We start from the raw sequence: 25486 nt of genomic DNA, 5'->3' as shown, positions 1-25486 counted from the left end.
ACCGTTACATATTATAATTTAAAATACAGTGGGTTTTAAGCTTTGGTCGGTGTTTCTTTTGTTAAATTTTGTCATTTGATTTACATAAAAAGGCCTGTCTATGCTTATGCATACATTATTAAGTAGCAATATCTGCTTTATTATAGATTATTTTGTTGTTTTGCAGATTACTTTAGGGTTATAGGTAAAACAAATTATGTTTAAAGCTGTGTACACAGCACAAATAGCTAAAAGATTACATATTTCTGAAAAATCAGAAAGTCATAAAAGCCAAGCTTTCAAGAATGGACACGACTACAGTTCTAGTCGTAAAGGAAAATGTGCGCACAAGAGGTAACTGAGCAAAAGAATCAATCGTAAACTCATTCAGTTTGCTCAACCCAACAGAAAAGGTACTAGCCAAGACTTTAGTAGAAAAGCTACAAGTCAGTACCTGGATAGATATAGGTTTGATGTCTATTCTTCAACTGTCCGTACAAAGCTTGTGCAACGAGCACTTCCAGTATGCAGTCCTTGCAGGAAGGAGAAAACACCGCAGTAATAGTTAAGATGTGGCTGATGTGGGCTATAACGTCAAAAGTCGATTTATAGGAAATGATTGAAATTAACTATAATAGTGAATTAGTATGAATATCTGAAGTAAAGTCGTTCTGAAAGATAAATTTCCGAAAATAACGGAATATCATTTAATAATGTTTGAATATTTCCGGATTGCATGCATCTAATTTCATTGAGTTAGTGATAATCAAAATATTTCTTTAGTTTCACTGAGCTTTTGTGATGAGCCCATATTCGAGATTTGCGAAGAAAACAAACCAATACGTGAGAATAGCCAAAGACGAAGAATTTTCAACACCACGTGTTACACAAACAATTAAGCATCCCACTTGTGTAAGGGTGTTGAGTATAATATCAGCAAAGGATACAGGCTGGCTATATATTGTTAAAGATACAGTGAGGCAACAGCAATATACAAAGACTTCGGAAACAAGACTGTTGAAAGAACAGTTTACTGAAAAGAGCTTTGTTTTTATGAAAAATGCTGCTTCACGCCAAAAAGCCAAATTTGTAACATAGTTTTTGGTTTAAAATGTTCTGTAATGGAACAGCCTAGACATGAACCCCATAGAAAATATGAGTAACTGTAAAGGAAAGGTTGAAGAAAATTAACATTACTAGAAAGGTGATATTAATTGAGCTCATGGAAGTATGGTAACCACGATAAGCAAATAAAGAAGCCATGTTAAATGCTTGTGCAAATTATGTCAAGAAGTACTGAAATGTCAATACATAAGGAAGATGCACTCGAAATATTAATTTGTAGTACAGCTCGTACAAAAACTTTCTAAAGAAAATAACTTTAGTCTACAAGGCATGTTAAACCACTCTTTTCAGTCATGCCAGTCCTTAGGGTTTGCTAAACCCATTGTTAGTAATCCCTGAGGTACACAATTTTTACGTTAAAATATACTAAATATGAAACAGAACTTCATTAAACAAGTACACGTAATTTATAACAATACCTCAGGATTTCAAGAAAATCAGAGAATATTGAAGTACTCTGTATTTCTACATGAACAAACGATCTGAGTTTATCGTGTTTAATAGTTGAAGTTGTCTGAAACATATTTCAGGACACGATTATTCGAAATTTTCATTTTAGGATGTCATTATAGATCATTCTTTTACATTCTTTCTTTTTTTTTTTTTTCTAAAATTAACAAGCAAGTATGATATCGCTGGGATATGCTACACGGCACTAATCACCATAGATCAATCATATTTCGATGGAAGTTATATATCAAAAGTCTCCTGACATAGGATAACTATTATATTCATTACAATTATTATCAGAGTTACAACAAAATGTAAGGGGGGGGGGGAACCGTCTCTAAATTTATGTTGTTTTCAATCTAAAGTGAAGGAATTTTTTAAATCGGACAAGCCGTTTGCTTCACCCACAACGTAAGTGAATGAAGTTGCTGTTTGACACGGGGGTTGGCGATCGACACGTTCATATAAAAGACAGTAACTACATTTACTTATATTGTGGGTCCAGGTAAATGGCAACGCTGCATTTTCATTTAACATTGGGCGCATAAAGAATGTACAACCCAAACGGCTCGTCCGATTTAAAAAATTCCTTCACTTTAGATTGAAAACAACATATTTGGAAACGACTTCCCCCCTTACATTTTGTTGTAACTCTGATAATAACTGAGATACCCTATGTCAGGGGACTTTTGAGACACCTTGTATATATTTTTAAAATTTCGTTCAATATTTTACGGATTTTACCTTCACTGGTAGAGCAGCTCATCTCTAATTCGAGGGGTTCCTGTTTCGATCTCAGGCCATGTGAGTTAGTGGGACAACACTGTGACGTAGGTTTTCTCGGGGTTCCCCCGTTTCCTTCTACATTCTCATTCCAGTAAGTCTTTGACATGACAATAACTTTATCATTAATCACTCGTCTCTTTTAGTCTAAGCAACATACGCCTAAGAACTTAAATTAAAGATTCCATTTAATTTGTTTGATACCATTCACAAAGAGAACTCATGCGTAAGTATAAAATATTATTCAAAAATGAAATATTTCAGTTTAACGTCCCACGATTATACTCTTTAAGTTAGAGGAAAGGACGATTAAACAAGTGAAAGATGATGGAAGAATTGGTGCAATGACACAGTGGGAAGAAACAGGAGTACCCCGAGAACACCCAAGGATCCGATGTTGTCCACCACAAGCTTACTTTACAACGATAACGTTGTATGTAATATTAACAATCTGTGCCAATTTACAGAAAGGGATCAGAGGCGAATTATTTGAGCAGTATTGTGTACAAAGAAAAGAAAGACATATAGAGATTTCGAGATATTATTTTTTTGTAATCGGTAACTAAAAAGAGAGTTGTTGTTACTATAGCAACGTCGTAAATAAATGTACATGTACGTAGACATCTTGTCGAGAAAAAAAGGGTGTATATAAAGGTGTAGACATCTTGTTGTATATGCAGAAAGTTGATTATGTACGCTTCTCATGGTTAAGTATTAAAAACCAGCTAAGAAAGTGTTAAAACGTTTGAATTATTTTGAAGATTACTAAATACGAACCAGGAGACCCCTTACAACTTGGCCGGGAATCGAACCACAAACCCCATGCACCAGTAGTAAGCGTTCTATCACTGAGTCACCGTCCCCCCTATATTCATAGCTTACAACATTTCCTTTGAAATATAAAACTGAAGTCTTTCTTTCTTCAAAAACAAGATCTATTTAGGTTTTACATTTAGATAAATATATCAACGTGATGCAAGGTAAAATTAAATAGCCAAGTCAATTAACAAAAGCGAAGTGAAATCTTTGAGTTTTACGTCCCACGTTGTGCCAGCTAGGCTAAAGGAGACGATGATGATGAGAAATGAATTAAAATGGTGGAATGAAGAAAGTGGGAAGAAACGGGAGAATCCTGAGAAAACTCACGCACAGGTGTTTGCCCACCACAAAGCCCACTTGGCACGAGCTGGGATCGAACTAGGGACCCCACGAACCAGAGGTGAACGCTCTACCACTGAGCCACTGCGGCCCCAAGTTAATTAACAACTTCATCACACTTCAATATGACACCGACGAACTGAAATCTATGAACGAACTGAACACCATGATTTCCCGTAAAATGTTCTCGAAGATTATCTTACAATATAATCCGAATTTTCATGATTTTGCCAGGTAATTAACCCTTCATTTAGCAGGATTTTACCTTCAATGGGATATTCACGAATATTTATGTCGGAATAAGAATTTTGTACCTACAACTTACCACTTTTTGTCCGGTTTCCTCTTTCTCCTTCTGCACTTCTTCCAGTTTCTTTTGAAGCTCTTGTTTCTCCTTTTTCAACATCAACACACATTGTTCTTGTTCTTGGGTCTTTTGCTCTAGCTGCACCATTTCCTGTCTAAGTTGCTCTTCTCGCTTCCAACTACTATCCAAGTCCAGTTTTAACTGTTGCAGCGTTTCTGAAAGCTGAAACAAACAATGACATTAGTAAATATTGCTTTCACGTCTCACGAAGATTAATATCAATCACTTTAAACATATCTACTAAATATAATACTGTTGTTCTAAAAATAATTATTAAACTTGTAGGTGGCCCCCAATATCTAACTTGAGCCGCGTTGGCTCAGTGGTAGAGCGTTCACTTGTGGTGCATGAGGTCCCTGTTCGATCCCAGTACGCGCCAACTGAACTTTGTGGTAAACAAACACTGTGTGCGTGGGTTTCCTCAGGGTTCTCCCGTTTCCTCCCACTTTTCTTCATTTCACCATTTCATTCATTTCTCATCATCACCGTCTCCTTTAGCCTACCCGGCAGAGTCGTGGGACGTAAAACTCAAAGATTTCATTTTACTTTTCCAACTTGAAATAACTTTGAGAGCTGCTTCTGCTTTCTTTACAAGACACACTTTAAAAGTTTGGATATTGGTATCAAGGAATTCACACCTTAGTGACTTATCCCTTACTAACATTAAACATCGGTTGGATTGTATTGAACTTTTACAATGCAGTGACTTATTAATTTGCCCGTAGCAGACTTCAAACGTAACTATGAATACCACGATTAATAATGGGAATTGGTACAAATATCTTTCTTTTAATAATTTTCGTTATAACCCTCAGACTAATACCAATACAAAAAGATCTGGAATTCTTATGAATTTATAACACAATACATTCAAATACATAATTCCACGCTGTTATTTAGAACATATTAGTATTTGCTTCTGAGACTAAAAGGAAGTAAGAGGACTTATCGGAAGATCGAATCTTGGGACAGTTTACAAGTATGAATTAATTTGATTGTTCTGGGGACAGAAATAATAGAATGAAACCATGGAATTTAGCCCATGAAATGTGCTGTGGCTGCAGGTGGCACACTCTTTACTATTTAGGGCATAGTTAGCATATACACTATACTCCCAACATCATTACTTCTGATTTTCTTAATCTGGCCTGTCACTTCTTTAATCCAAATCTTCTGTCTACAACAGGAATCAAACCATCTAGTCGTGGGAGCTCACATTTCTCCAACAATATTTATAAATTATCTTACTAATATAGGCACACATTACCTTTAACCCTTCACCATTAACCCTTGTTTGGTGAGATTTGTCCTTTTATATATATATATATATATATATATATATATATATATATCCTTTCGTTTTACAGGATTACTACGCAAACTTACTTCCATATTTGCGTTTTGTTGAGCCCTCATTTCATTAGCAACCATCTCTTTACTGTCCGCCATAACCTCCAGCATATGATTCAAACTTTCGACCTGACTGTTTAGCTGATGGATTTCGGCTTGAAGTTCAGTATTGCGCTGTATTTCTTCTCGTAACAATTTGGATTTATATTCTTTATCCTGTAAAAGAAACGAAGAAAATGGATGTTGTATTCAGAATTTATAACTAGTTCACGACAAGAACAGAATATATATTAATGGCATGCCATATATTTCAATCACATTTCTTTACAAATAAAATGATTAAAAGAAAGGAAATAATAATAATAATCATAACCTTACCACATTCTGATGTAAGTGATGTTCACAAAAATTTAGGCACTTCTTTCGAGCCCCTTCATGGCCAAATGTATTCGCTTCTCAGTGGAAGTATTAAGTCTTGGTGGTGAAAAGATACATTAAATTATAGTCAATCATTTAAAGAATGTACGGGACACTTATTTATAACACTCACCTCCATATTTTCTGAAGATAGATATTGTAAATAATTATCTGCAATATTTCAAAGCCTAATCGGACTTCTGACAGCAAGTGACCACCAATTTTTACATTTTTTTTTTTTTTTAGCTTTCTTTACATGTTTTGTATTTGTTGAAAATCCTTTGAAATGTTTATCTACTATCAAACTTGAGGAAAAAAAAAAAAAAAAAAAAAAAAAAAAAAAAAAAAAAAAAACGTGTAAATTTGAAAATAAATTAGGAGAAAGAAAAACTTCAAAATATATTTACAGGTTTAATATACCTATAACTACAGGGTGCGGCACGTAAAACCGGCCCGTCGTAATATTCTGGTATATTTTGTTTTTGGCAACACTTAAATAATCTACCTTCCTACCAAGAGATGGCGTGTCGAGGTCGGGTCGACTTACGTGACCTGCAGCAGTCACGTGCAGCCGCAGCCAGTGAAACTTGTCGAAACCAATTGAGAAAAAGGCCTCGTTGTGTTAAGCCGGGTGAGTGTCAGTGTGTGATAATGCCGTATTCGATACCCGAGCGTGTTGCCATTGTTGAAGGGCTCATTCTCACTGGATCTTTTGTGAAAACAAAGAATTTGTTTCGGGAGAAATTTCCAGGACGTTCTGTGCCAGCAAAAAGCACCATTCAGGAATTGATTGAAAAATGGTGGCGTACAGGATCGGTTCAAAATGCTCTCAGGAACAGACGACCATCTGTCTGCACACCTGAATTAAAGATGCAGGTGGAGGAGATAATGACAAGAAGTCCTCGAAAGTCAACCAGGAGATTGAGTCAACAGGTTCATGCGAGTGAGAGAAGTTGTAGACGTATTTTAAGGGCACTGAAGTTATTTCATTTTATGTGTTCACTTTACGGGCCGGTTTTACGTGCCGCACCCTGTATTAGCTTATACTTTTTTTTTAAAAAAAGTTTAACATCCCACGATTATGTTAACAGAGACATTGATAGTGAGGTGCATGATAATGGTGGAATGACGAAAATGACAGGAAACAGGAGAAACCCGAGAAAACCCACTCACACGCTATTTATCCACAACAAAGCCTACTTGGCGGGAGCTGGAATCGAACCAGGGACCGCACGTGCCAGAAGAGAGCGCTCTAATGGCGCCATTGTATTTGTGTGTTTATTTTTTAATTTTTTTAAAACATGTATGTATCACTACTGTCAGGAAAAGAAATGAAAAACTATTTTTAACATTTTTTTACTAATATAATTAATGATGGTAGCATCCTACTCCCTGTCCTGGTTTGTGCTACGTGTAGAAAATAGTTATGTATTTTTGTGCACCTACAAATAATGACGAATATTTATATGCTACTTAGCTGGGTACATAGAATCTGCAAGTCTATTCTAGAGAGTTTTTTATGTTAATTTTCATTTAAGTTTAGAAGTGAAAATCCTCTGATAGAAGTGAAAATTATCCGTGAGTTTGATAGAAGATATGCTTATCAGAAGATTTTCAACGAATACAAAATGTAAGAAAAAATGTTAAGACAAATGTACGATAAAAATATGTAAAAGTCGTAATCATCTGTTTCCAGAAGAAACAGTCCGATTGGGCTTTGAAATATTTCAGGTAACTATTCATAATATCTGTCTTTAGGGAACATACAGTGTTATACATATAATCAATCAGAAGCTATGTGTCTTTACTCGTATGCTGGATTAAACCAACAGGCAAGAACAGTTAAGGAATCTAACTTCGATAATATAGGTACAAAAAGGATAGACTTAAAAAATACCCCCCATCTACCTGATTTTCATCCACAAACTGAAGTACTAAATTATTTACATTACTTTTCGTTTAACACATTTAACACAAATAATCTATAACAGGATGTCTACTAAAATTCCAAAATGAAATTTCGTGACTTTTTCGTGACCTTTTCTTCACCAAATCATAAAATTTCCTAACATTTTCAAGAGCAAATTTGGGTGCGAATTAAGCCGAATTTTCATCCATGCGATAGAAACGTACTTTGCTTGCGATTTGGTAGCGTCTAAAGCCGACCATGGACATTTTTGGTGGTGAATTTTGACGTTTTATAGAACGAAATTTTCCAATCTGTACTTACATTTGTACGGTTAAAAAAAATCGTGACCCAAAAGCTAAATTTAGTGACTTTTTCGTGACCGATAGACTCCCTGTATAAGACGCTGATATTTGTTCGAAATGTATCATATATATATAAAATCGAACTATGTTAGATTCCTGAACACTCCTCATCTCACTGTCTGAAGAAGATATTAGGATATGTAATTAAAGTTACTGAGAAGAATTAAAGGACTAAACATAAACGATTGAGCAAAATTTTTCAAGATTTAATTTGTGTTCCTTGCGTATGATCTCCGGTTAAAGCAGGCATATTTTCATCGTCTCGTTAACCATATTTTTGAAAGCTTATATTAATGAAAACCAACTAAAAATGGAAGCCCGTTAAGAGATTTTAAAAGGGTGATGGAATTTCAATTTTCTTCAAAGTATGTTTTTTTTTCAGTGAAAGACATCAACCTCTTGCTGAAACACCTTATCTATATTGTTAACTATATATATATATTCTTATCACGTTTGGTCAATAAATTTTATAATTTCTTATTAAATGTCGCGACACAAATAGGGAAAATATGACAAATATCCCACGCAGTCTGTTTTCTCATCAGAAACCTGATATCAAAACATAAGCCATAAAACACAATATCAATACATGCGAAAAGACAAAATAATTCGTGTAAATCAGTACGATTTATGGAATGGAGTATATATTTGAGTTATTTGTGCTTTATTTGTCGAGTAATTACAATTGGTCATTTTAAACACGTATGCGAACATGTTCTGTCTGAAAGCACGTCCCGATCAAGCCCCACCAACTGAATGTTGTTCTGTAGTAGAGCACGCTAATCTTTCAAAACAAATGATAGATGTCACAGTTACGAACTTGTACGAAAGGAAAGAAGACTCACAGCAATTTGGGAGCGTTTCTATGTAGCAACAAACGCGAATGCTGAAAGAGTGCAATGACGTCGCTGTTCAGCTGGTTGCCTGGGTCTCTGCTTCAAAAATAATGAGCCACAACGTGTTTGTCCTCATAGTTCTGAGTTAGGAGTGTCAGACCTACACAATTCGAGTAGCAGGACTAGAGATAAGTAACAAGCCAGTACCCAAGTCATGAAGACGAGAGGTAGGTTGGCCAATTATTTTTGCAGCTGTTGAAGAATATACGAAAAACTGGATGGAGTGAAGAGAGAGAACGTGAATTAGAATTATAGATGACATGTATATAAGAACTGGGTAGGGGGCGCAGTGGCTCAGTGGTAGAGCGTTCACCTCCTGTGCTTGAGGTCCCTGATTCGATCCTAGATCGCGCCGTGTGGACTTTGTGGTGGACAAACACCGTGCTTGTGGGTTTCTCGGGGTTCTCCTTTTTCCTCCCACTTTCTTCATTCCACTATTTCATTCATTTCTCATAATCACCGTCTCCTTTAGCCTAACCGGCATAACCGTGGGAAGTAAAACTCAAAGAACTGGGCAACAATAGCTGCATTATCCCACTTGTATATGTCAGTAAGTATTTATCTGACATAAGTCAAGAAGCCAGAGAAACATTCAAGTTACACACAGCTTTCTAACAGGACTACAAATAAGTTCCCATCAAAGCTCTGTAAACCACAGTCCACTACTACACATTTTGGGATATCACATTATTGTACGCATATCGGATATTTATAGCTCACTGGGAGTCTAATTTCAGAACACGCACATCAAATGTGAGCATGAGAACCACCTAGTTACGTATAATCATTCACGGAGAATGGAATTCGGATATCATATTTTTGATAAAATACCTTTTTTTTGCAGCACGCAATACAAAGCAACAACTTAAATTCCGTAGAACAAGACATCTGTACTTGTTAAAATGCAGTTGTGTACTCATTTTCTTTTAAGAGTATTTTAAACTAGCTATAGATATTCATGTTTTTCTTTTTCTTTTTTTTTAAATAAATCAAATTGTGTTGCATGTATAAACCCACTCCTTCACTGTAAAAGGTTTTCAACGAAGTTTCACGAGTTGTAACAATACTCTTTGTGACAGAGAACTCTATAAACCATGAATGAACTCTATAAACTCTATGAAGCAGTAAATTCATAAATGTTCCATATCAACGATTGTCCAAATCATTGAACAGTTATGAGACAGTTGGAATAAAACTGTATAACAAGTTGCCTGCATCACTAAAAGATGAACATATAGATAGATTTAAAAGTAAGTTATACAATTGGTTAGTTGCAACGCCCTTTTATTCATTACAGGAGTATTTTAATTGTTCAATAGAAGTGTAACGTATTTTGTAATCTCGTGTTGAGCTTGTATTTAAAATGTATATTGTTATTGTAATTTATTTTGTAATGTCATTTCATCATTAATTTAGTTATATATCATTATTTATTTATACTTACGTATCAATATTGTATCTCATTTTGACGTTGTCTATTGCTATGTATAGCTTAACGACAATAAAATTCTTTATTATTATTATTATTATTATTATTATTATATAATAAGAATAGTAACAATTTATTAGGCCTTTTTCTACTTGCTTAACAGAAACCGCATTACCGGTAACTTAGTTTACCAGCATGCAAAAATTAAGTTTTATTATTATTGTTTATAAACAGCCTTCCAAAGCATCATATCATATTAACTTCACTGTACCTTCTAGGTTTCAGAATAAATATCTACATCACAGGTTGTGAGAGTTCAATTTTGCTTATTTTCATGAGTTCTGAATAAAATTTCCCTGATCTAAATAAAAAAAACAGCAAGGAGCAGATTCATTTACGGTTCGCATTACCGAAATAAAATGCTAAATTTAAATTAATTTTAAAAATAATATCATCTGTGATTTTTCCTGGCTTTTCTGGGGTTCTCCTAGTTCTGTACTGACGAAAAACAAAGTCACTGCCTCTTCAGATCTGCACTCTGTTAATATAGTATACAAACACATTTAAAAATTTATTATTTAAACTTTCACTACAACTGCTTTGCTGTGTCTGTAACATGTGTGTGATTGAAATGTTACCACTCTTCAAACAACAACTAGAAATGTAGTGTAAGTGAAGTACTTTGAATGGTCATGCATCAAGAAATATTTGAATATGAACTTACTGATGTTAAAGTTTCCACTGTTGCCGCAAGAACTTCCAGATGACGCTGGGTCCGGTGTAATTTAATAGTAGTCTGATTTTTTTCTGCATCAATACACTGAATGTCTGATTGAAGTCGCGAAACATGACGCTGTACGTGAAGAGTAGACTCCAAATTTTCCTCAAGGGTCTGAAATATTAAGTGAACCGTCTATCATTTCTAACATACTGAGTTTGTAATTTTTTTAAAGAAATAAATGCACTTTAGCCTGTAACCTGTACTGAACGTATGAGATCTAGAATATATAAATTTTAATAGGACACCACCACCATGAGATACTCAACAATGTTATTAACACGATACAAGTGTAATCAACAATACGATATGAAGCTTATGATTTGTGACAACCAAATTGAATTCTTCGTATATCTGTAGCATAAACTGGAGAATATAGACCTCATTCCTTCCAGCAGTGACAATCTCTTCCAGCATTAAAACTGAATGGAAAGATATGGGACTATATGTTTTACATGACGAAGTTTACATTACGTTAATGTTTTCTGTATCTGCGCTGCAATAAAATCATCCAATACACTGCTTTATCTAGAAATGAATGAAAATCTGCAATTTTTAAATACAGTTACGGAATAAAATTATTGAAAATTAGCCATTCGTGATCGTAAGAAACATACATCGCATGGTACTGAGCATTAAGTCTCAAAGTAATCCCCCATCAGCATCCAGCACCCCTTTGCCAACGATCCTGCTGCTGCACAATGCTATTTCGATAAAACTCGTGGTTCTTCAATGCAAAGAAGTCAGTAAGTGCGTGCTGCAGGTCTGCCTCATTGTCGACAAAAGTTTCCTACAACTGTTAAAAATAAAAACTCTCTTGTTTTCTCTCTTTCTTGTGTCGATGCTTTCCACAGCAATCTTTGCTCCTACTCCAATGTTAAATTTTGAAATAACGCTAGTATCTTGTTATTACACATATCTATCTGCAGTAGCATGTATACAGTTTTGGTTTGAAGTAACATCTACCTTTTAGCTAATCTCTCTACAAAATTATTAACCTATTTTGATACCAGGATTATACTGGTTACTAAGATTCAGAAAGCAATGTACAGAAAGAAATGAGATGTAAAAGTCACGATAGGACATATAAAGAAATAAATGCACACTCAAAAGCTCCTTTACCTCTTCCCTACGAAGTACATACTTTCCAACCGCCAATTTTTTTCAGCATACTTAGTTATTACTAGATCGTCTCTGAATAACTTTAAAAAAATGATGAAGGTAAACAATGGGCTTCTTTCTTGAAATAATTCCTATTACACTGCATGTAATGTGCTCAATATTATCCAAATTTTATTACCTTTGTACACCAAAAACACTAAAAATCTTAGGTGACTAAACATTATTAAATTAGAGCACAAATATCTTTACGCACTTGGACTTTTTCTTTACAGTATTCACATACATCTACATGTATAAAGGTAATTTTTAAGGATAACGATACGGATTTTTAAGGATAGGCCTCAGTCGATAAAATCTTTTTGGGAAAATATTATTTTGTAAAATAAATAATAAAAAAAATACTAGGAGAAACATATTCCCTGATTACTTTCTCTGAAAATAGATTTCTGACTTTTCCACATATTCTCCGGTTAAATCCTTATATGCAGTGTATATATATATATATATATATATATATATAGAGAGAGAGAGAGAGAGAGAGAGAGAGACAGACAGAAATGTATACAACGTTTTCATAACAACAGCGACAATGTTTGAGAGGTGATTCCTAAAACCAAGATACGACAAAAAATATTCACCAACCTGGGTGCACAAATGCTTCTTGCGGAGTTACAGGCTGCCGAAAACATGAAAAAATGAACTTTAAAGGTCCATAGATCAAAAACTATGGGACCTACCGTAGTCGGGTCAAGATTTCACTTAGGAACTAGTATATACCCTAACTAAATATCCATGTTTCAGAATCCTGTGGTACTTCCGCGACGACAATTTTTATAGAGGTAGTTGGTGAGTACTTCAAAATATATATTTGTAGCCAAATCCCTCTATGAAAATTGTTGCGGAGTACCGCAAAATTCTGAAACATGTAGTTTTGGATAGCGTACATATTAGTTCCTAAGTGAAGTCTTGACCCGACTATGGTAGATCCCATAATATTAGAGTTATGGAACTTTAGAGTTCATTTTTTCATGTTTTCAGCAGCCTATAACTTCGAAAGGAAGAATTTGTGCACCCAGGTTGATCTATACTTTCTGTCTTACTTGGTGTCAGGAATCATCTCCTAAATGCTGTCGATGTTGTTTTGAAACACCCCATATTATATATATATATATGGGAAACCAGGGTACTCGCGAACACTGGGGTAATGCCGAACATACGCCCAAGGAAGCTTGTTAGAAAACAAACGATTTTGCTGCACGCTAGTGGAGAGACCTGGAAAAGTGTGGTATAAGTTTGGTGACAGTCAGTTGAGTGGATTGACAGGAAGAAGTTTTGTTGTTTTTGATGATTCACTATAACGTTTTCAACGATCTGGGCAAGGTAAGTTGGCTATCTTATCTATATTGTTACGGATAAGGCTATATGTTCCCCTATATCTGAGCATTAGTTCTTAGTAATTTTACTAGCCTGTATGCAGTCAACAATTAGTTTAAACTTTAAAAATAAAATGGCGTATCATTGGGAAATGCCAGACAGAATGTTTGCCATTACTCCGGAGTGTTCGGGATTGCCCCATGTGTGAAATAAATTATCAATTTTTTAAAAATAGTTTTTACACTGAAAAGTACGTAATAAGTTAATGAAGTGGGTTTGAGAAATAGATCATGTCTTGGTAGGTAATAAGTGTTAATTAGAATAGTTTACAATATTTATTATTTTACGCCATTAGTAGCCTAGTTCATTATTCTAAAGTCAGTAATACTATTTTAGATTCACCATAGGCTGCCACAAGGAGTTTTTTTTTGTAGATGAAAATTTATATACTAAATTATGGTAAATTTGTAATATATTTTTAATGCACTTCGCTTCTTTCGTGATGGAAAGTTTAAAGTAACAGTCTGTTCGGGATTACCCCGACCACTGGGGCAATCCCGAACATAGGTACATTTATAAAACATCTCACTGATTTGTTGAAAAATGTTACTTTTGACTTTCCTCTGCACTTTAGTAAACAGGAAAAACTTCAAACTTTAAGTACACAAGAAATCTTAATTTTATCTCCAAAAACAAAAGGGTTATTTATAATCAAAGCTTAAGTGTTCGTGAATAACCTGGTCTCCCCTATATATATATATATATATATATATATATATATATATATATATATATATATATAAAATTGGACTTAGTTACTGAACTACAATACCATATTACGGCACACATTTAAACATAAGCAGACACAATTAATCAACATTCGAAACCAAGCCTTTCACAAATTTCCATGCCAATGATCAAATATACAGGGTGTTTGAAAAAGAACTCCCTAGTTTTAAGTATAAATTTAATTAAGAAATGAATGAAAACTTACATCAATGAGTACATATCATGAAGGACAATTCCTTCAAGTTTTGTTTAATGTTGGTAGACTTCAACGTGGGATCCATTTGTGGTCCTGCACACGTCGAGACGATATTCCACTTCTCGACACGTATTCATCATTTCAGGTGTAACTATCCCAACCTCCGCGACGATTCTTTCCCGTAAATGATTGATGTCTCTGATCTTTTCACTGTACACAACATTTTTTATGTGGCCCCAAAAGAAAAAGTTTTTTGTTGCGGAGTACACATTGTTGCTGAGTTGCTCTGCACTGCACGCCTGCCTGGACTGAACTGAGGAAACAGAGGAAAAAAAACAGCACTGGTGCCGCCTCAAGGTCAAGCAGACCTGCCACCTGCAGGGGAGCCAAACTTGGAGAGTTGATGTATCAAACATCACAAACTAGAATAGTGTATGTTACTTTGTACAGATTCTAGGACACATTAAAACTAGGGAGTTCTTTCTCAGACACACTGTATTGAAAGATCAAAATCTTGCCTTGTATCCAAGCTGGTTTAGTAATATGTACCCTATAATGTCTATTAGTAACTATATCGAAAGTTCATTATGTATGCATATGTATGAAACAAATACTCACCGCCTTCTCCTTCTCTAAAATTTTGACATGCTCCTTAACATCTGCCAGTTCTTTTACAACTCTATCATGGACTTTTTGAAGTTCAAGCAATTTGTTCTGTACAGCATCCTTTTCCTTTTGCATAGCTTCATTATCACCTGCCAACTGTATCATCATACAAAATACAAATAATTAATATTCAAACAAATAGTCAAATTTTACGAGTAACACTAATTATTTAAATACTATGTATATTAGTAGAACGGTGTAAGTACAAACTAATGTATTTTAAACGGCTGTAAGTAACAAAAAACTATCAAGCTAGTGTATTTAAGATTTAGGATTTAGATTTCTGGACTTTCGGCATCTATGGCCATGTTAGCCCGTCACATACGAGGAATGATGTCCCTCCCTCGGCGAGCACACTATCCGGAGGAAGGGAAGGAAGAAAGGATTGGGGAAGGAAGAAGCAGCCTGGGACCTATATTAGGTACCACTCTGGCATTTGTCTAGTGTGAATGAGGAAAACCCAGGAAAACCTCACTCAGGATGACTGGCCTGAGAAGCTTTTTTAAAACACTTTTTCGACAGAGTGTCCCCACCAGGAATCGAACCCTGGACCGCTCGCACCGAAGGCGAGAGCGTTAGCGACTACGCTAGGCGGGGTCACCAAGCTAGTGAATTGTATTAAGTAAGTACCACTTGGTACAACTCACTAGCCTGACAGATTTTTTAGAAATATTAAACAAAAGATACTGGGTCAATCAGAAAAATCGCCATCATTGAATTCAATCTTTTATTTCCTGTTTGGTATTTTGGTTGTAATAAAAGAAAATCAGTGTTACAAATTATTAAGCGTATAGTGCACATATTAAAATTTAACAATATTAACCTAGATGATTTCTTATGAAGATCATCAGTTATTTCTTCTTTTAAATTCTCAATTATATTTGTAGTAAAATGTTCAATTATATTCCGTCAGGATTATTTTTACGCTTAAAATGTGTAGATGTGTAGCTATTCACATAATATGATATTTTACTTCAGTGACAAAAACTAAATTGTAAGAGTCTATGACAGAATTTGCGACGACAAAAGATTTAGAACTGGGTAACAACAAGAATTCCCTACTTTTAGTCGACATTTAATTTCTTCGTAAATATGGTATTGGTCTGTCAATATTGATCCTAGATATTTAAAAGTATTTACTTCATCGAAAGTATTATTTGATATTTCAGTACTTCAGCAAATAACGAAAACACTATAAGAAAAAGAAAACACTTTATGTTTTCGTTATTTGTTTGAGTACTGGAACACAGACTCTTACAATTTAGGAGTTTATACACCAAATTTCACATCCTTAATATGTCTCTAATTTTAAAGAATTTTGAAATATGGACATCTTATTATAACAATTGCAATCTCGCCTTTTTTCTTTCCTTCTAAGGAAACATCAAAAAACACTGAAATATATCTTTAGTTATTTTAAATGAAAAGTCCAAATACAAAATTTCATGTCTCTAATCTTAAGAGGTAGGAGATATGGGTATCCTGTTACAACAATTATAACCCACTCATTTTTTCTTCTTTTCTAGAGGAAATATACAAATAAACGCTAAAATACGTATTTATTTTTTTCTAAACAGGAAGTCCATATACCAAATTTCATGTTTCTATCCTTCAGAGATTCGCAGTTATGAAAATTTTACTATAATAATTGCCACCGCTATTCACCATTCTCTCTTATACGTCGAATTAAAAAAATCCTTACTTAGTGGTATTTTATGTTACAAATCTTATGCATTGTCAAAATCCCAAGTTTCTAGCTTAAGTGGTTAGGTCTGGCGTTGATCAGTAAGTCACTTACTCTCTCACTCAGAACTTCTCTTATATAGAGAGACTAACTAATCGAAAATCCCTTCCTAAGTTGGCCTGTTTATCTTTTTTCAACTGATAAATGTATCTACATCGACATATTTAATTACAAATGGGATTGTACGAACTTAGTTCGTACAATGCAGCAAATAAGTTTCTAAAGAGTTTCTGATATTCAGCAGTGTTTATTATGAATATGAGAAAACATTGAGAAAAAAAAATGTTATGGTTCCTTTGTGTATACGTGTGATTTCACTCAATATTCCACCAATTCGTCCTGCTAACTCTTTCAAAGATAATAATGAAAATTATGTTTGCTGCTTACTTGATCAAATGAGCCGTCATAAGCGATAGTTGATGGAAGCAGTACTGACAACTTGGATGCTTGACAAGTGTTGCAAAGCTAGATTAATTTTTCTTCTTTCTGTCCGCAAATAAAAAAAAAAAAAGTCCTGTTTCTGCTTGAAGCAACAATACATAATACTAGGAACAACTTTCTATTAGGTTTAACTTGATCACACTGGTTTTCATTTAATATGTTCATTATTTTCTATGTACTTGGTATCGATTATAAATTGAATTGAGTGTCATATATTCTGTCTTTGTTCTACCTATGCCTCTTTCTTTCAACACCGAGTTTCTTCTCTGTCTTATCCTTGGATGTTTCACATACAACATCATCCGCGAACAGCGAACTCCATGGTGCTCTATTTTTTACCTCTCTCACCAACATATTCATTACCAAATTGAACAAATATGTGCTGACAGCTGATTCCTGATGGAGACTAACTTACGCAGGAAAACCCACACTACTCTTCACCTGAGTCTTTGCTCTCTCGTACATGTCCCTTACCAGCAGTACATAATTTTCGGAAACCTCCCTCTCTTTCAAGCATTACCACACACTGTCATACGCTTTTTCCAAGTCTATAAAAACGGAATACAACTCCATTTGCATTTCTCTATATCGTTCCATCAACTATCTCAACGCAAAGATTGCGTCATATGTTTCTCTTCCTGGAATGAAATCAAACTGTTTCTCTCCAACAGTCGTCTCTTGTGCTTTCCTTCCTTCAACTTTTCTTTCCCAGATCTTGATGGTGCGAGACTTAATTCCCCTGTAATCTCCAATCTTGCACATCACCTTCATACTAATATATTTTTCCTCCATTTTCCTGCTTCTACAACTTTTTCTTGAGGTCCCATAAAGTATTTATCCTTCTTTGCCCAGCCTTCTATAAACCTCTACGGCAGGTCGTACTAGCCAGGAGGGAAACCGGTAAATTTCCCGGTGGACCCTGGACAGTGAATTTTTTAGTGGGCCCTCCGTCTCGTATCGTAAGTATCGGTATATGTACAAAAAGGCACACGTCACACATTCTTTGCTTACGGGAGTAAAGAAACGGAGAACGATAACACGTCGAATGCCAGCAATACAGTCAGCTAATTCCAGAGCAGCATTGCTAGCCCATGATGTTGCGAAAGCAGCCTTTCACATTTTTCGTAATTCAACCCTTGAAACGTTCCTGATTTCCCACTCTGCTTTATAATTTTGATAATACTAAACTATTCAGCTAAACTGAAATCTCAAAGGATGCCATAACTTAAAACAAAATAATAATTTACATTTTACAGCACTGTTGTTTTCCATACAGATAATATACAGAGACAACTTAAGACCACTGAGGGTCCTGAAGCGGAAAAATACAAGAGGGCCCATCAGAAAATTTTATGATGGGCCCTCTCTCAACATGTTTAAAAGGGCCCATGAATTATATAGGAGAGACACATGTCATGTTTTCTACAGTTTTATGCTGAAAATGTTTTCAGTAATTTTTAATATTTCTGGCATCCTCCCGGTCACGGAGACTTGGAACAAAAAATGAGACACTCAACTCAAGTTTTTCTTTTTCTGAAAAAGAGAAAAATATTTATATCTTTAGAAGAAAATCACAGAAGCCGTCACTATGTTGCAGGTAAGTAACTTTTTAAATTATGTATTTTAAAACACGTGTTAAGGACACCACAAGGGGCCTTGTGCAGATGCAAATTTAAGTCAGTTTTGTTTCCGTTCTACCAAAAATGCTTCAAGTAAATACATAAAATTCATTCATTCACACCTTACTTTAAAATGACCAACCTATGTATGGGTTTTCCTAAGGACTGTGTGGTTTAGTGTGACGTAAGTCCTTTGTGGGTCCATGGTCTTCGTTTGTGCAAAATAAGTACAATATACTATACATTTGCTTTGAGTTGTGCGTACTGCCAGTACGCACTTCATACATGTTGGGGATGGAGGAAGTACATACATGTGCATGAGCCCCCTACAAAGTACCTTCCGGTGGATCCCTGGGTTGCAGTACGGGCCTGCTCTACGGGGACTTGATCAGTACCCACTGCTTTCCCGATTTCATTTTCCTAATTGTTTTCCACTACTATCCTGCTTATCTCTTCTACCTCTCTTTCTGCTACCACTTCATCCTCATATATTTTCTTCTAGTTCTCCTCATTTAGTAGCTTCCTAAAATAACCTCTCCACATGTCCTGAATCAACTTTTGGTCTGCAGCACTTTACCCTCGTATTTATTTATTTGATTGATTGATGTAATATACTTGGGATGCTTTCTCTCTTCCTTTGGCTATTCCCATTATTCGTTTGAATCCGTCTTTCTTTTATATATACCGCGTATATGGAATGCATGTTCGATTAGAATGAGCAATTGTGCATCATCATTTGTTGATTTTCATTTTACTGTCTGGTGTTCAGTTGTTCAGTACTATTTAGGTTAGGTAGCCTAAAATTAAATTTTCCTGGATATATAATTTTTGTTTTGAATGGAATGATTTTGAAATGAATCGATTTTCAACTAAAGTACCATACTTTTTCTTTACTTTTGGATTGTACTTTCAACTGTTTTTATTCAATTAAAATTTAAATATAACTTTTTTTTTTTAAAAAAAAAAAACAATATAATTGTATTTCTACTTAAAAACTTAAGAAATAAAATGATCGTACTTGCAATTCAGAATCATAATGTACGTACTTTTCGTAGTTTTTCTTCCGCTACAGCCGTTCTTGTTCTGACGACAAGGATGCCTTCTTCACTATCCTCTACTTCACAAAGTTCCCCCTCATGAAGTTTTCGGAACTGAAATGGTATACTGGCGCCACACACTGTGTTGTCGTTCTTTACATAACATAACTGGTAAAATTCCACCACATCTTTGGGAAGATGTTCAGCTGAAATAATTAGAATATAATTAGCTCGATTGTAGAATTAAAAATGCTTCATTAGACAAACAACGTTTAAAAATTAACAGTACTGTTTATTATTATTATTATTATTATTACAGCAATTGCCAATTCTGTTCAAGATAAAACAAGCTGTACGCAAATACTAGACAAAAGTCTTCTTCTTCTTCTTCTTCTTCTAAGCCTTTTCCCAGTTAGCTGGGATTGGCTTTTCCTATCGCTATCCTTCACCTGTTTCTATCTTGTGTCATATCCGCTCTGACATCACACTGCACAATATTGTTCTTAAGAGTCTCTTTCACTGCGAAATTAAAATACCGCTAATTTTAAAGTGATTATGTGATATCTTCAAATAGATAAAAGATAATCGAAAAGTGAATCAAGACCTCCCTAGACGATGTTATTTTGCATGAGTCACCGTTATCACGAGTCACCTAGTAGCTTTTCGTTTGCTGTTATTTAGAAACGCGAAAATAAATGCCGATTTTCTAAATGGCTGGAAATCGAAAGCAGATAAATCAGTCGTGATAACGGTATCTCACGCAAAATAATACTGTCTAGGGAGGTCTTGTTCCACTTGTCGATTATCTGTTATCTATTTGAAGATATCACATAATTACTGTAAAATTAGCGGTATTTTAATTTCGCAGTGATAAGGCCTCTTAACACAATCTCCTCACTTCTTCTTTGGCCAGCCTCGGGCTCGTTTCCCCACTCACTTCTATAGCATCTACTCGGTGAGCTGCGTATTACAAAGGTCGTCTTCTTCATACATGACCAAACCATCTCAGTCTACTTTCTTGCACTTTTTCTACTACTGGTCTCACCTTTACCGTTCTCCGGATCACTTCAATTATAAGTATTAATACATCAAGGCTTCCATGGCGAAGATACAATGAAATGAAATCTTTCAGTTTTATGTCCCATGGTTATGACGACTAGCAGGGCTCATAGTGGTCTGGTCTCCTGTAAATAGTTGAAAAGTGACCAAAAGCACACGAAAAAGTGACCAAAATCTCATCATGCCCCTTTTTTCCTTTGACAATTTCTCCATCATCTCTCTCTTTGTTGTTTTGTTTCATCTTTTCTTCTTTACTTCTTTTTGAGCTTCTTCCTTTCTTAGGTTTTCTAAGTAAGCTTAGTAGTTACAGTAAGCAGACTTAGCAGATGTAAGAAGCTTCTGAGTAAGTGGAACTAGTTCTGGCCTATTTTCGAATTTCTTAATCCCAGATATTATATTTAACTTAGCACTGAGAGTTCTCAAAGCCATGAAATATTCAAATTCATCACCTACTCGTAAGAAGAACATACAAGAAGCATAACTCAAGATGAACGTGATGAACCACACAAATACATACACACACACACACAACGTTGAGCGGAGCGTTAACTATTACCAGAGAAAACTAAAAGACTATTATGATAGAAGAAAGAATAGACACAAAAGGGTTCTCAACCCCACCTTGAGAGCTTAACCATCCACCAACCATCCACTGTGCTTTAGAAAGAATAAAAGCTGAAGTGAGAATAAAGATGACTGTTTCACATGTGGCAGCAAGTACTGAAGCTTTCAGAAGAGTAATGAATAACAAGTTTCTGCCTTTTAGAAAACTGCCAATGCAAAACATAAATCACACGAAAAAGTTACTTTACCTCCCAAAAAAGTAACTTTTAGTGACCAACTTGAAAAAAAGTAACTTTTAGTTAAAAAAGTGACTCGCTATGAGCCCTGGACTAGGCTAAAGGAGACGGTGGTGATGAGAAATGAATGCATATAGTAGGAAGAAACGGGAGAACCCCTTAGAAAACCCACGCACACACTGTTTGTCCACCACAAAGTCCACTTAGCGCGAGCTAGCTCGAATTGAACCAGGGATCCCAAGCACCAGAGGTGAACGCTCTACCACTGAGCCACCGCGGCCCGTTTCATGACGAAGATGTTTTGCAGTTTAGCGCATAAGCCTCAGTGAATATTTGAGATGTCTAATCTTTGAAAAGAACACAATAGTCATTTCTAGTCTACAATTTATGAATTGTTCTACTTCTGCGTTATATTTAATGTACAGTTACCATATTCTGAAATGCCAAAATGAGAACACATTTCCATCTGGCCAACTCGTTATATAAATATTAACTTCCGACAAAATATATTGAAACCTATGAAAAATAATTAAACAAAAGCAAACAATTTAACATTATTTTGAATCTGCCTATTCGTGTATTTCAGCAGATTTTTTTTTTTTTTTTTTTTTGACAACTCCTTTCAATACCAACAGTTAAACACATCTTTACAGGTAAAATATCTGAAATTAATTTGCCTATGCACTTGAGCGTAGAAAGTGCTGACAAATTAGAGAATTTCAGAAATTGTACGCAGAGGGAAATTTTTAATCTCACATACGGCAACCCTAACTTAATAATCAATTCTCCACTACAAAGTATGGAAATATGATCTCATTAAAACTTGATACACTAGTCTCAATAGCTTAGATGAATTGCACATTCCTCTTTGGTTCACATGGTTATGAGTATACTTCCGGTCGAGATTTTAGTTTTCATTATCTACTCTGCTTGAAAGTGGAACTACTTTCTAAAAGTTTCACTTCAATTTCATCAATAGCTAACAGTGAAGTCTAGCTCCAAATGATTTGAACAAAATAGTATAAATGAGACTATAATATCAATATAATCATAAGAAAATTTGAGTATAGGAGGAAATATGACACTGTAATTTATCGTAATACGTGAAGTTGAAATGTTAATATTCATAAGAAAATAAATAAGTACTCATCTCTTTTCACATGATCTAACGCATTAACAGACAATTTTTAATTTAATCTAATTAATAATTTACATTATTCACATACCATGAAACCAACCTACACTTATTGCGAACATACGAATGCACCTTCAAATAAAATGTAATAATATAAAATCTCGTATATATATAAATGACAAACGTTAAAAAAAAAAAAAAAAAAAAAAAAATCTTCCGTAGTATGTAAGTTTGAAATTATTCAATTATCCACATCTGAGACTACCAGAGCAACAATAACACATGGGGCACAAGTAAGTTTTAGATGGGTTGATAAAAATCTCAGACACTCTGGGAAGTCGTCTATTTTCGTTTAACTAACCATCTCTTGAGGTGAAAAATTCTTTATGGAAAGCAAAGTAGTATCAGACAATTACATGCATGGTAATATAGTTCTATATCATAACAGTAACAATTAATGCAATGCACTCATTGTATTCCATGTTCTTTATATTCAAAACAGTTCTTTCTCAGCTGAAAACTCCCATATAAGACTCCTATAATTTGTAGAAAGCTACAAATGGTTTTGTCAAAGCACTGTCGACTTCTTCAGTGTAACTGAAAAACTAAAACTGCTTAGAAGATGATAATGCTTCCGTTAAGAATAGAACAACGGTGCAACTGAGAAATATCTGATTGACTAGCCGAAGAGAATTACCTTTAAATAAAACTTGCATCTCGTAGCCTTCCCCTTCCTTTGGTATAGGAGCTGGTACATACTGAATGTGTTCCTGAACTGTATTCCAGCCAACTTTGTACAGGGCCACTCGATCACCTGGTTCCGGTTTCACACCATCAGTTAGTGTGTATTGACAGCATATATCTGCATCCGTTGGGTAAGTATCCGCAATGTCATGAAATATGACCTGTTAACAAAAAACATAGAAATAATACTTCAATAAAATGGGTTTATGATTATAAAAAAAAATATGCCACCAACGTACGTAAGGTTAACGTAATTTGTCTGTACAAAATTTCACTATTCTTCATGTCTGCCGACGACAGAACAAGCATTAGAAATACCTTATTTCGAGGGTTGTATAAGGCACAGCTCTATATAGGAACTTATTTCGATCCTGCAACCATAAAGAATGGGAATAAAAAAACAGTAACTTCAATCGACAGTTTTCATTCTCAGTACACTAAAATGTAGGACTCATGTGTATAGTAAACTTTGGAATACGAAGTTTTATTTAGGAAGCCGTACCGTAACTTTAAGATCTTTACTCTACATACAACTATTTTGTATCCCATACTCAAATTCAATATTCAAATAAAAAGTATATTGAAAACAAAATAAATAAAAAGAAACACCTATTCTTCGCCCAGTAAAATATGAAATTTATATTTAGAAAAAAGAAAAAGAAAAGAAAATAAAAAATTCGAAATATACAGAATCCTCTATTTTGGAGACTCTCTGGCACGAGTTCATTAATTCCGGACTACCCTATCCCGATACTTGTGATATTAGAAATTCCTATTGGTATGTCTGTAATTGAAATACAGCCCACATGCTGAGAAAGCTCCTGGTTATGAACAGATGAGTATGGGAGTAGAGAATTCATAATATCCATTGTATACTTCAACTGGAGTTTTTATTTAAAAAAAAAAAAAAAAAAAAAAAAAAAAAAAAAAAAAAAAAAAGATTCAAACGTATTTTCAGAATTTTAAAGGTGAGAATGTATAATTTCAGGTATTTCTTTCGTATACAAGCCTTAAGTGGACAAATCTGCATTATTTCGATTATTTATAAAGGCACACATGTGAACTCATTCCATTGTTACTCATGTCACTATTATCAACTATGAATGTTTTCTTCTGAACATTTTCCCAGTCAACTGAGATCGGGTTTTCGGACCACTGTCCTTCACTTGTTTCTATCTTGTGTCATATCCACTGAGACTATATCGTTCTTCACATGATCCTCACTTTTTCCTTGTCGGCCTCGCGCTCGTTTCCCATTCAGTACTGTAGCATCCACTCCGTGAACTACATTTTTAACGAACTTAAAAAGTTCGTTACTGAATTCTCTATGTCTGTGTGTCTGTTATTTGCTATTTTTTTCAATCTTGAGCCCTCCATTCGATAGAGCATCAAAAACTATCTGAGAAAGCGATAGAATGTTTCGCGTTACTCTTACCGTTCCCGAGATACTGGCCAAAAAAATGGTCAATTTCCGGAGATTTAAGAAGCCATATCTCTGGAACCTTAAGTCATAGAGAGATTATGTTGGTGTTGATCAATACCTAAGAGGATGGTGAACATTTTGGTACCAAATAGTAACCGGTGGCCACTGGTTTGGCCATTGGCCAGTCGGCACCTGTTAATATCGGTACCAAAATGTTTACCATCCTCTTCGGTATTGACCAAAACCAACATCATCTCTCTATGACTTACCGTTCCCAACGTATTGGCCAAAAAAATAGTACCGATTTCGGGAGATTTAAGGAGCCATATCTCGG

The 25486-nt window shown here is 34.9% G+C and overlaps 1 protein-coding gene across 1 annotated transcript in view; it reads right to left on the bottom strand.

Moving 5' to 3' along the window:
- Positions 1–25486, bottom strand: part of LOC145668141 (uncharacterized) — a 98873-nt gene that overhangs the window by 24355 nt on the left and 49032 nt on the right. Inside the window, exons 4-9 of the mRNA XM_081735714.1 lie at positions 23683–23890; positions 20001–20197; positions 15103–15246; positions 10950–11117; positions 5249–5428; positions 3821–4024 (exon numbers count right to left, since the gene is read on the bottom strand). Coding sequence (XP_081591840.1) covers positions 3821–4024; positions 5249–5428; positions 10950–11117; positions 15103–15246; positions 20001–20197; positions 23683–23890 — 1101 coding nt within the window. The remainder of the gene's footprint in view (positions 1–3820; positions 4025–5248; positions 5429–10949; positions 11118–15102; positions 15247–20000; positions 20198–23682; positions 23891–25486) is intronic.

The sequence above is a fragment of the Thermobia domestica genome, chromosome 13 (genome assembly GCF_964235325.1).
Source record: "Thermobia domestica chromosome 13, izTheDome1.hap1.1, whole genome shotgun sequence".
In the NCBI taxonomy this organism is placed as follows: domain Eukaryota; kingdom Metazoa; phylum Arthropoda; class Insecta; order Zygentoma; family Lepismatidae; genus Thermobia; species Thermobia domestica.
This window is presented reverse-complemented; position numbering and strand designations above follow the sequence as displayed.